Genomic DNA, 13,137 nt, shown 5'->3' with positions numbered 1-13,137 from the left:
TCTTTAATGGCTTAATACCTAATTTGTGGACCTGAACAGATGTCAAGAAATTATATACCGCCATACTTTTGCACTTCTTGAACTCAAAGAGGGTGTAAGTGTGGGCGACCAGATAGTTTGAATCATCACTTTGGTAATATTGCATTTTTAAAATCTTGTACAAAAAGTATTTCTTCGTAAGAGTTTATTGAACCACTCCATCACATTCACATATTTTATTGTTTTTTCTTTTTTGCCTCTAAACCGTTATAACACTCTGGCAACGGTGCTGTCTGTACGGTAGCCATACTGAAGGGTTGTTACCCAAGAAAAGACAACAGAAGTGCCTCCAGGTCACTTGGTTGCATCCCAGCAATACCAAACTCCATGAAAATCTACTCCCTGCAGAAAAATGGACATTAAATCACACCGTGGGTGTTTGGTACTGTAGACCTCCCATCTTCAACGTATTAATGTTGTGTTTTATTTTCAGCTGTGGCAAGGGATGATCCCTGGAGGACAATCCAGTTCCGCCTCAGAAGAGTGAGTCACATTACTGACTACTTTAAGAATCTTTGTTGAGTTCAATATAAAATGGGTTCCAGCTAAGACAAAAGTCCATATTTTAGTAAATGTTTGTACAATTTCAATATGAACTGCAGTACTGCATATCAGTAGATGAACTTTCTACAGTATTTAATAACAAAGCCAAAACAACAACAATTTGCAGAACTGTCCTCATTTTCAGCCGCCCTGCCGACACACACAAACGCAGAGGCCGGCTCTACGCAGGGAAAATAGGGGTCAGAGCCCAAATAAAAAATGTTGAAGTTGAGAAAGTACATTTTAATATACTCACAAAACTGATATATTACAAGTTGACAACATTATTGGCTGTAGCGGAGAAATTAGCTGAAAAAGGGACATGATACATTTTCACTCATCTCTGTTCTTCGGTTGTCAGTCTCCACGAGTGCGCCCATACACACAGAAAGACACACCCCTCCCCTCAGCCTTCAGTAAACCAGTGTCGACCAATGAAAACCAGACGAAAATGTAGTCAGAAACACAATCCAATCACACTTAATTTCGTCTTGTAGATGAGTGGGACAAGTTCGGAATATAGCCAATCACACACAGCTCCTTAGTAGCGTACATATGACAGAGGGTGGGTTTAGTTACGAAGTAGAGCCAATCAGATGCTTTTCCTTGTGAGATGAGGAAGTTGAATTTCTCACCGGCAGTGCCAAAACAAAAACAGTGTGGATTTAAAGTGAGGGAAAGTACCGGTAAAGAGGACCATTTTTTTTTGGACACTATATGATGCCCTCAGCAGGCGAGTCATCATGACATCTAAGTTAAAGCTATGTGTATTTACTGCTTCTACCACACTCATAAACAAGTTATGATGAAGGCATGCATCGCAACTTTGTTTCACAACACACGTACATATTTGCTCTGCCATAGGCGCAGCATAAAATGTAGTTTTCATGTTTCTCTGTGTAAATGAGTGGATAATGCAGAAACTTTGAGGCAGGATGCAAGTAACCTGATGATAAACTATAGTTTAAGAAGAATGTTTTTGTGTTATTCATAAGAATACTGTATTTTCAGTTATGTAAATATTGACTATTGTGTGATGTCCTACTTAAGGTTAATTTAAATATTGGAATTAGGCCATCTAGTTCAAAGAAATGTTGTGATGGTTGATAAAATGTGGATGAAGGATACTTTATTTTACTTTTATTTTTTAGTTCCCCCCCTGAGGGATTTCCACCTTATTGTGGTTAAGGTGACCTTAACCCTTGATTTCCACGGGATGCGAAACTGCTGCGGAACGTCATCGCCACGGCGGTGGACTCTTTCCGTTTTTATTCAAGTCAATGTGTCCGTTTCCGCCGCCTATAAATAATATAAATAAATATGCGCAGGACTTTTATATGTTGGACAGGAAGTCATGCACAAACACTAAATACATTTTCCGGTTTACTTTCAAAATGAAATAGCCCTTCTTCAAGGTGGATCGTATTTTAAATTTTTTAACGTCCTAATGAGCTGGGACGGCCATGAAGTCAACATGTCAAAGGTTTTCTGATGTAATTTGATCTTGTTGACACTAGGGGTGTAACGGTACACAAAAATTTCGGTTTGATACATACCTCGGTTTAGAGGTCACGGTTCGGTTCATTTTCGGTACAGTAAGAAAACAACAAAATATAAATTTTTTGGTTATTCATTTACCAAATTTGTAAACAATTGCTTTATCCTTTTAACATTGGGAACACTATAATAATTATGCCCACGTTAATCAACATTAAACGGCCTCAAGTTGTTGCTCAGGTTAAATAGAATGACAAAACTTTTCTTCTACATAAAAAAAGTGCAACATTAAACAGTTTCAGGTCAACTCATCATGCTTAATTTATTACAGCATTTGGGAAGCCTGTAGTTGATTTTTATTATGGAAATGTTATATTTTTTATCAACATGTGATAGCAGGGACCCTGCCATTCAAAACTAGGCTGCTACATTACTAATGATTACACACACGCACACACACACACACACACACACACACACCATGAGCTAACGTTACGCTAAAAGCGAATTAGCCTTCACCTCAAGCCAGGACTGCGAGCGAGCTGAGCTGCAATTTGTTTCTAGAAGGTCAACGGGCTCATAGTGATGTTACTAGTAGTTGAGTGGGAGATGTTTATTTTAATTTGGGGAGAGTCCGCTGCCTGATGCTCACCTGCTAAACGCTAAGCACTGAGTACATGCACTCTGAAAACGCACTGCTGATTGGCTGTTACCGCTAAGCTTGTAACCAATCAGATGGTTGTGTGGGTGGGACAATGCTGGGTGCTGTGTAGAGTACTGACAGACACAGAGGCAGAAAGCAGAGCAGCTTGTTAAGACTTTAGCTTAGGCGGCTACTTAATATGTTCGTGTGGAAACTCGTTCGGTACGCTTCCGAACCGAACCGGAACCCCCGTACCAAAACGGTTCAATACAAAACACGTACCGTTACACCCCATAGTTGACACAAATGTTGATTCCGGAGGTCCAAAATTAAAGAATTATATACAGGCAGCTATGTGCGGATATGGGTTTCTGTGTCAAATGCCAGCTGATACGTGGGCCGGGAAAGCAAAGCGTGGTTCTTGGGAGTTGTGTGTGTCTATAACGCTAGCCAGGGATGATGTTACTGTTGTGTTGTTGCTTGCTACAAAAATAAATAAAGTGGTTGTTCTGCAAGACAAAACTGTCGTCGTTTCCATGAGTCAGGTCAGACGCGCCGTCCTGTGGGTATTGAAGGACAGCAAAGCTTGAGATGTTCCGCTATGTTTACTTCAGCGTTTACTTTATCACATGATTAAGCGCGAATTTGTGAGATCTCGTAAAAGTCTGCGCTATTTCGCTGCAGAGCGGAGCCGCAACAAAACAGCGATGAGGATTGCCGGACGGCAGATGGGGGCCTGTTTCGTGGCATTTACGTTACGCGGGCGTTCCGCATCCTGTGGAAATCAGGGTCAAGAGCTATACCAGCAGGAGCTTAGTCTTCAGGTAGGACACCCAAGTTGTACAGGTCTGAAGGTAGAAGCCTGACGAAGTGCAATCTACTTCTCCAGGTTGGCGTTGGACACATAGCTAACAACCGAATTCAATGAATAAGGCATGTTACTACTGTATAAGCAAAGACAGAAAGTGCTGGAGCATGATGGAGGAACGTGTACACATGATGCCCCCTTCCCATTTCTGACTGCCCCCTTATATATGCCTGCCCAGAACCAGCCCTGACACACACACTGTCACTAGCCCTGTGGTGCACTCAACTGTTTGAAATTATATCACAAAACTCCTTACCTTTAAAAGCCAGGTTGCTACAACAATTAAGAATCCATCCATCCATCCATTTTCTACCGCTAGTCCCTGTAAAAAATTAAAATCCACTTTACCTTGTTGGTTAATCTTTTTGGTGTGCATCAAAAGAGGGGGTTTGGGGAGTTGTTAAATTGCTGCGGATACTTCCTGAATATTTCAAAGCACAGTTCTATTGTTTTCTGTAGACTCATATTGATCCAACAAAACTGGAAAATGTTGTAAAAAGGCAAAAACACAAAATAAGACAATCAAATAAATTGCACAGTGCAAGATGATAGTGGTTATGGTGTGTCTCCTTCTATTTTGAGCTGGGTAACAACAGCACTGCTGTGCTGACTGAATCAATCAGCCCACCCATATTGGATGTGCTGCCGGGCACAAAATGGCGGCATTGCGAGGCATCCAATGGGTAGATGAAACGTCCGTACACTGAGACAAAGTGTGTAGATTAAAGTACATGTTCATAGTCTGTCGTTTGTAAATCAACGCATCTGTACAATGAGATGTTCGTAAAATCGAGGTTTCACTGTAATGCTCTACCATTTTATAACTTAATATGTAGCAACTAGATGTGAAGTTAACTGTTTCAGAGAAGTTGGCATATTTTTTTTACTCTGGTTTGTGATTAGAATGGCCTTAACTACAGATTTCATTTAATAGGCGGTCATGGTGGACTAGCATGGACTGGATATGGACATTTGATTAAAGTTACTTGATGGATTGGGTAAACGCTTGCGATGAATGTTCTAAACACCTGTGTCAATACCAGTGTCGCACTAAGCAGAATAATTTTGGCCATGAGTGTCTGGATAAAGCTCAATTTCCTGTAGAGGTTTTTCCATTATTTAAAATAGGCCGGCCGTCAATATTAAAGCAGTTTTCTTGTAGACTTACTCAAAAGCCAAATTGCCTCAAGGAATAAAGAACTATTGAGCAATATTTTAACACTAAATTAAGAGATTATTATACATATCCCAAGTCTGGACATGGAAACCTAAGAGAAAAGAAAGACAATTTTCCAGGTAGCAGAATCTTTCTTTTGAGCAAAAGTCACGTGACTATCTGATGGTAATGATGATATAAAGGCCCCTTTTGCTTTTGGACACTCTTGACCTCTGTGCTTGTGTCATTGTTGCTTAAAGTCACGGACCACACTGTAATCCCTTCCAGTACAAAGCCGCTACAATGTGCCTGGCAATGTTGTGTCCTTTCAGCCTTTTTAAGACTGCCCTTTCTGTATGCCTGTTTCTTTCAGCATCAAGCCATTCTCACAGCAAGCCTACTCAGTGCAGACAGCAGGGACCACCACAATCACAGGTGAGAGGGACAGTACGGCAATTATCTCTTTTCTCTGGAACGAACAGGTGGTCCTCTTTCTTGCCATTTAGGTGGAGGCTTCTCTCTAGAGTGTTTTTTGATTGGGCAAAGTCACTGTGAGGCTTGACTTGTGGGGAGGTCGGGGGTCAGTCTGTACTTAAATAACAGACTAACTTTCTAACCACATAATTTGTGATAATACAAACCCCAAAACCAGTGAAGTTGGCACGTTGTGTAATTTGTAAATAAAAACAGAATACAATGATTTGCAAATCCTTTTCAACTTATATTCAATTGAATAGACTGCAAAGGCAAGATATTTAATGTTCAACTGAGAAACATGTTTTTTTTTGCAAATAATCATTAACTTAGAATTTAATGACTGCAACAAATTGCAAAAAAGTTGGCCCAGGGGCTTTTTTTACCAATGTGTTACATGGCCTTTGCTTTTAACAACATTCAGTAAACGTTTGGGAACTGATGAGACCAATTTTTGAAGCTTTTCAGGTGGAATTATTTCCCATTCTTGCTTGATGTACAGCTTAAGTTGTTCAACAGTCCGGGGGTCTCCGTTGTGGTATTTTAGGCTTCATAATGCGCCACACATTTTCAATGGGAGACAGGTCTGGACTACAGGCAGGCCTGTCTAATACCTGCACTCGTGATATCCTTTACACACTGATGTCGCTTTCTGATGCAGTACCGCCTGAGGGATCGAAGGTCCGTAATATTACGTGCAGTGATTTCTCCAGATTCTTTGAACCTTTTGATGATATTACGGACCGTAGATGGTGAAATCCCTAAATTCTTTGTAATAGCTCGTTGAGAAATGCTGTTCTTAAACAATTGGACAATTTGCTCACACATTTGTTCATAAAGTGGTGACCCTCGCCCCGTCCTTGTTTGTGAATGACTGAGCATTTCATTGAAGCTGCTTTTATACCCAATCATGGCACCCACCTGTTCCCAATTAGCCTGTTTGCCTGTGGGATGTTCCAAATAAGTATCTTTTTTGTCACTTGTGCCATCTTTTTTGAAACATGTGCAGGCATCAATTTCCATCCTTCCCATCCATTTTCTACCGCTTATCCCTTTTGCATTTGCAAAAAATAAAAGTTTTCCAGTTCGAACTTAAAGTATCTTGTCTTTGCAGTCTATTCAATTTAATATACATTGAAAAGGATTTGCAAATCATTGTATTCTAGAGCGCTTTGAGTATCTAACAATAGAAAAGCGCGATATAAAATCTAATCCATTATTATTATTATTATTATTATTATTATTATTATTATTATTATTATTTACGATTTACACAACGTGCCAACTTCACTGGTTTTGGGTTTTGTATATGTAATTCTAATACAGTTTAAAAATCTTTCACCAACCAGCTCATCTCAATTGGTTCTGTTACAGAGCTCTTAACTCTTATCTCAATTAACCTTTCATTGAAATTAATTCAAATCAATTAAATTGATGCTTGCCCTGTTGCGTTCGGGTCACATGGTTTCCCCAAGATGCAGAAGGACGTCAAGAAGCAGCGTGCAGGTATGATGCTGAAGGCAAAAGACGAAAATTAAACCAGTGTACCGTTGGGAATGTACAAGAGGCTCGGATGCTGGCGTCTGCAGGTCCACTTGAGTAGCAGGGGGATGTAATTCTGGTGGCGGAGGCAGTGCCGCAGGTGGCAGCTTGGCCGGACGTAAAACTGGTGGCAGCTTGGTTTGAGCAGGCTTTGAAGCCTGTGCCGGTTTAGCTTGAGCGGGCGTCGAAGCTGATCTTCTATCTCCAGCTCAATCAGCACTTTCCTGTCCCACTCGTCCATCAATTCAGCGCTGTATTCCGCCAGAGAGTCCTTTGTTGTGAGGGGAGCCAATGGCGCTCCTGCTGGTGAAAAGGTAGGCAGCGCCCTTGCAGGAGGAAGAGCTGGTGCTGAAGCGAGCTTTGCGTCCCCAGCTGCACAGCTACCAGCATTAGCCCCCCCTCAGGAAGCAGATACCAGACGTTGTCACTAGTTTGAGGAAGGAGTGTTTAACCCACAACCTCAGCAATTGCAGAAGCCAAGAATGGGTGGGCTCTGGGAAGCCAAAATGCTGCGACAGGACGTGTGCACGTTAATCGCGCGTCAAAAAAATTAGCGCCGTTAAAAGAAAAGAAAATGATTGCTAACTCATTATTATTGTGTTAACTTTGAAGACCTTTAATAATACATGCTACTAATTTAATTATTATGTGTACCTATAGGGACGGCGTGGCGAAGTTGGTAGAGTGGCCGTGCCAGCAATCGTAGTGTTGCTGGTTACTGGGGTCCAATCCCCACCTTCTACCATCCTAGTCACGTCCGTTGTGTCCTTGGGCAAGACACTTCACCCCTTGCTCCTGATGGCTGCTGGTTAGCGCCTTGCATGGCAGCTCCCGCCATCAGTGTGTGAATGTGTTTGTGAATGGGTGAATGTGGTAATACTGTTAAAGCGCTTTGAGTACCTTGAAGGTAGAAAAGCGCTACACAAGTATAACCCATTTATCATTTATTTATTTATAGGTACAACTTGGTCTAATTTTCCACATACCATTATACTATTATCCATCCATCCATTTTCTATACCGCTTATCCTCATCAAGGTCGACAGTAGTCCAAAATTAAACGGAAATGGAAAAAAACTGCTTTTGATGTACGTTTTTGCCAAAATGTACAGTGGTACCTTAAATGCACTTTTATTTTGAGAATTTTGCCTATGGTTCGCAATCATTATGAGAGACAAGAAGACAAAAAGGTTTTTTTCTTGCATCTAACTTGTAAAAATGTACTCATTCTTGGTGGCTAGCAATGCAGCTAATGGTAGCTATCAATTCTACCTTTAAATCCCTTTAAAAATGCATTCAATAACCATCAACAATACTTAATTTACGTTCTGTAACCTGTATAATAACCAAACTAGCGACATTGTTTTTGTAAGAGCGAACCCTGGGGAACTCTTTTTCCAGCGTAGTAACCAGAGGTGGGTAGAGTAGCCAGAAATTGTACTCAAGTAAGAGTACTGTTACTTTAGAGATTTATTACTCAAGTAAAAGTAAGGAGTAGTCACCCAAATATTTACTTGAGTAAAAGTAAAAAGTATGTTGTGAAAAAACTACTCAAGTACTGAGTAACTGATGAGTAACCTGTTCGTTTAATGATGACGGCAACAAATAATGCACAAAAACATAAAAATAGCAATGAGCAAATTCAGAGCCAGGAATATCTCTTAAGCAACTAAAACAATAATATATATTAAATAATAATACATTAACATAAAAAGGCAAATTGAGCCACAATAACTTAACAGCACCATAGGCTCAGTAAGCAGAGATTACAAAGGAAAATAACAAGTTAGTCTTTACGCAAACCATAAACTGATAGTTGTGGGCTGCATCTGGGAACACACTGTGCACTTCTGATTGGTGTTTCTATGCATGCATGTGTGTGTGTGTGTGTCTTTGTCTGTCTCTCTATGAGGCTGCAGTGTGTTAATAAATGTCCCCACACGATGTACATTTGACAGTGATTCATAGCAGGGAAGCTAACATCAGCCTACGGTGACAGCCAAAATATCTACTAACGTTACTTACCGCGATGTGCTTCCCCAAATTTGACGTTGAGTTCATGTAAGCATTAAGCTTGTTGCCGCTGAAACTTTATGTGCAGTTAATCACGTAACCGCCTGGCTCTGTTTGATTGTTGAAACGGAGTCAAACATCACCAGTGACTGCATTTGATTGGTGAAACGGAGTCAAACGTCACCAGTGACTGCATTTGATTGGTGAAACGGAGTCAAACGTCACCAGTGACTGCATTTGATTGGTGAAACGCAGGCATGCGATAGATCCTACTTTGAAGGTCTGTCTGACAAACCAAAACAAACAAAGCGTGCATTAACAGATCGATAAAAATCAGTAGCGAGTAGCAAGCTGAATGTAGATAAATGGAGCGGAGTAAAAGTAGCGTTTCTTCTCTATAAATATACTCAAGTAAAAGTAAAAGTATGTTGCATTAAAACTACTCTTAGAAGTACAATTTATCCCAAAAGTTAAAAGTAGATGTAACGGAGTAAATGTAGTGCGTTACTACCCACCTCTGGTAGTAACCAATCAGCGTGCTACGGTTTTACGGCAAGAGATAAGCTAGCTTCTACATCAGCACATAACACATTTGAGTTCGTAATGCACAACACTGCAAGAGAACACCAATTTGTACTGACTGAACATGAACAATTATATTATACTATCTGTAAAGTATTAGCCCACAATTCATGTTTTGTTTGTACACAGCTAGCCAGACAGCGTATGTTGTCTGACATGATGAAGTACTATCTATCTATCTATCTATCTATCTATCTATCTATCTATCTATCTATCTATCTATCTATCTATGATACATGCATGACATGCTGCGTGTATCATGATAAATATAAAGTGTGACTAGCTCGATGGACAGTTGTCTGTTTGGTCCAGCTGACCTGGGATGTTTTTCTAGTTTATTTGGGTAAGCACTCCATTTATGTCGAAATAGCATGGCTTTAAATTTCATATTTTGCACCTACAAGTGACTTTCACCTCACTCTCTCGGCTTCCGTCTGCTCCAACGTCTCACTCTTTCTTCGTGCTCGCTTTTAGAAGCAGTAGTTTATCCTCCATATATTCAGATTCAGAAAGATAAGGTTGTTAATCCTCATTTGTCTAAAAATAGTCGTCTTCGTTGTTTGTTACCGAAGCCGCCGTGATTAGAACGCACACACGCCTTTGTTTCCGGAAGTAGGACACACAGTTGTTGCCAGAATTAGAAAATGCTCTGCTATGGAAACGGAAATAAATTTGCAAAGGAATTCGGTCCGGCTAGGGCTGGACGAAATGGAAAAAAGCCATTTTTGTTTATTTTGTTTATGAACGTTAGGTTTATATCCTCACGCTTTTGCGTGCGATAGATAGAGCTTCTACTCGCTCACTGCGGTGAAAGCCGCTGGCTCTTGAGTTAAAAACTACTCTGCAGCTACACAGCCGCTATACTACAGTACTAAAGTCCGCACGGGCTGTGGGGAGAGACACTTTTAAACTGGGTTATAGTTAAATATTTGACAAAGAGCGAGCAGCAGAGAGGAGTTATAGTTAGCTTCTGTGCTAAGTCGCTAACAGAAGTTAACATAAACAGATCAGATTAGTGATAACGTTGCTACAAGAAGAGATGGTGTATATGTAAAGCTGTAGTCGCTCACCAAAAGCCAAATGCAGTCGCTGACCAAAGCATTGTATCACACTCGGGAGTTCAGAAGTCCGTACCGCGCGTCATATTTAAAAAAAAGTTTGATGCACATGTCATTGTGCGTCAGAGAGGAGTCTCCACAAACACGAAAGGGGCGGCTTGAGCCAAAAGAGGACGCCCTATGCGTCGTCTGTCAGGCGCAGAGAAGAGCAAACGGCCGAACAAAGGCACATAAAAAGATACAGGTATGGCGGTAAAGTCTGAAATATAGACCGCTTTCTAAAATATACCGGTATTTAGTATACAGGTAAAAGCCAGTAAATTAGAATATTTTGAAAAACTTGATTTATTTCAGTAATTGCATTCAAAAGGTGTAACTTGTACATTATATTTATTCATTGCACACAGACTGATGCATTCAAATGTTTATTTCATTTAATTTTGATGATTTGAAGTGGCAACAAATGAAAATCCAAAATTCCGTGTGTCACAAAATTAGAATATTACTTAAGGCTAATACAAAAAAGGGATTTTTAGAAATGTTGGCCAACTGAAAAGTATGAAAATGAAAAATATGAGCATGTACAATACTCAATACTTGGTTGGAGCTCCTTTTGCCTCAATTACTGCGTTAATGCGGCGTGGCATGGAGTCGATGAGTTTCTGGCACTGCTCAGGTGTTATGAGAGCCCAGGTTGCTCTGATAGTGGCCTTCAACTCTTCTGCGTTTTTGGGTCTGGCATTCTGCATCTTCCTTTTCACAATACCCCACAGATTTTCTATGGGGCTAAGGTCAGGGGAGTTGGCGGGCCAATTTAGAACAGAAATACCATGGTCCGTAAACCAGGCACGGGTAGATTTTGCGCTGTGTGCAGGCGCCAAGTCCTGTTGGAACTTGAAATCTCCATCTCCATAGAGCAGGTCAGCAGCAGGAAGCATGAAGTGCTCTAAAACTTGCTGGTAGACGGCTGCGTTGACCCTGGATCTCAGGAAACAGAGTGGACCGACACCAGCAGATGACATGGCACCCCAAACCATCACCCAACCATGCAAATTTTGCATTTCCTTTGGAAATCGAGGTCCCAGAGTCTGGAGGAAGACAGGAGAGGCACAGAATCCACGTTGCCTGAAGTCTAGTGTAAAGTTTCCACCATCAGTGATGGTTTGGGGTGCCATGTCATCTGCTGGTGTCGGTCCACTCTGTTTCCTGAGATCCAGGGTCATTTGTTGCCACTTCAAATCATCAAAATTAAATGAAATAAACATTTGAATGCATCAGTCTGTGTGCAATGAATAAATATAATGTACAAGTTACGCCTTTTGAATGCAATTACTGAAATAAATCAAGTTTTTCAAAATATTCTAATTTACTGGCTTTTACCTGTATTTTGCGCAGCCCTAGCCTTTGGGCACACATTTTCGAGGTGGGAACAGAGAACTTCAGGAGGCCTTTTTTGCGCTTCAACTAGCTCTTCAAAAATACTGAGCGAGCAGAACCCTCGTCATGCACCACACTTTGGGGGCACATTGAAGCGAGAGATCTGGTCAGTTAAAGCCTCTCTTCAAGTAGTCCTTAATGACTGAGTCGTGCCAGAGGAAGTTCTCTCTATAGTTCTGATAGCGGTGAAGGGAATACTTAATTCCAAACCGCTCGGCTATGTGTCCACTGACATTTCAGACTCTGACCCCATTACTCCAAACATGTTGCTTATGCGGCGGCAGGATGCGGTTCGCCCACAAGTGGTTTATGTCACCAGAGAACTCAGAGGAAAGCGCAAATGGCAGCATTGCCAAGTTTATTGCTAAGTAGAGAAGGTTAAGACATTGTCATTCAGCAATATGAAAACGATTAACTTGTACAACACATCATGTACAGGATATTTAGAAAAAAATGTAATCAGGTAGAAATATCACAATTTACATGACACAAACTTTTTTGATAAATCAAACCATGATTGTAACAATCCACATGTTTGTTATTGCATAAAACTGTTATCCAAACATGGAAGTGTAGCCCCTCTCATCTTTGAATGCAAGTGCTCCTACAGCAGGAATTTAGATTATGTCGGTGATACACCAATGCACTGCAGGTCATTTTTTGCTTGTCAATAAAAGTATGCTTATGTCCATTTAGTGTTGAGCTGTTTAAACAAGCATAATGTTTAATAAACATGTCATTAAAGCAAAGAAATTCCCCAGTCTTAGTTTTAAAAACTTGAAAATGATCTGTCTTTGGTACACCTATTAATGATGAAAAATTATATCTATGTGCGATTGTTTTGAGTTAACTATGAGCAAAATGTGATTACCGTATTTTTCGGACTATAAGTCGCAGTTTTTTTCATAGTTTGGCCGGGGGTGCGACTTATACTCAGGAGAGACTTATGTGTGAAATTATTAACACATTACCATAAAATATCAAATAATATTATTTAGCTCATTCACGTAAGAGACTAGACGTATAAGATTTTATGGGATTTAGCGATTAGGAGTGACAGATTGTTTGGTAAAGGTATAGCATGTTCTACATGTTATAGTTATTTGAATGACTCTTACCATAATATGTTACGTTAACATACCAGGCACGTTCTCAGTTGGTTATATATGCGTTAAATAACGTACACTTATTCAGCCTGTAGTTCACTATTCTTTATTTATTTTAAATTGCCTTGTCTATTCTTGGTGTTGGGTTTTATCAAATACATTTCCCCAAAAAATGCGAC

The 13,137-nt window shown here is 40.4% G+C and overlaps 1 protein-coding gene across 1 annotated transcript in view; it reads left to right on the top strand.

Annotated features, from left to right (window-relative positions):
- Window positions 1-13,137, top strand: part of LOC133612411 (transcriptional enhancer factor TEF-1-like) — a 146,895-nt gene that overhangs the window by 114,316 nt on the left and 19,442 nt on the right. Inside the window, exons 6-7 of the mRNA XM_061969801.2 lie at window positions 473-522; window positions 5,120-5,181. Coding sequence (XP_061825785.1) covers window positions 473-522; window positions 5,120-5,181 — 112 coding nt within the window. The remainder of the gene's footprint in view (window positions 1-472; window positions 523-5,119; window positions 5,182-13,137) is intronic.

Source organism: Nerophis lumbriciformis, linkage group LG10, assembly GCF_033978685.3.
Source record: "Nerophis lumbriciformis linkage group LG10, RoL_Nlum_v2.1, whole genome shotgun sequence".
NCBI lineage: Eukaryota > Metazoa > Chordata > Actinopteri > Syngnathiformes > Syngnathidae > Nerophis > Nerophis lumbriciformis.
This window is presented reverse-complemented; position numbering and strand designations above follow the sequence as displayed.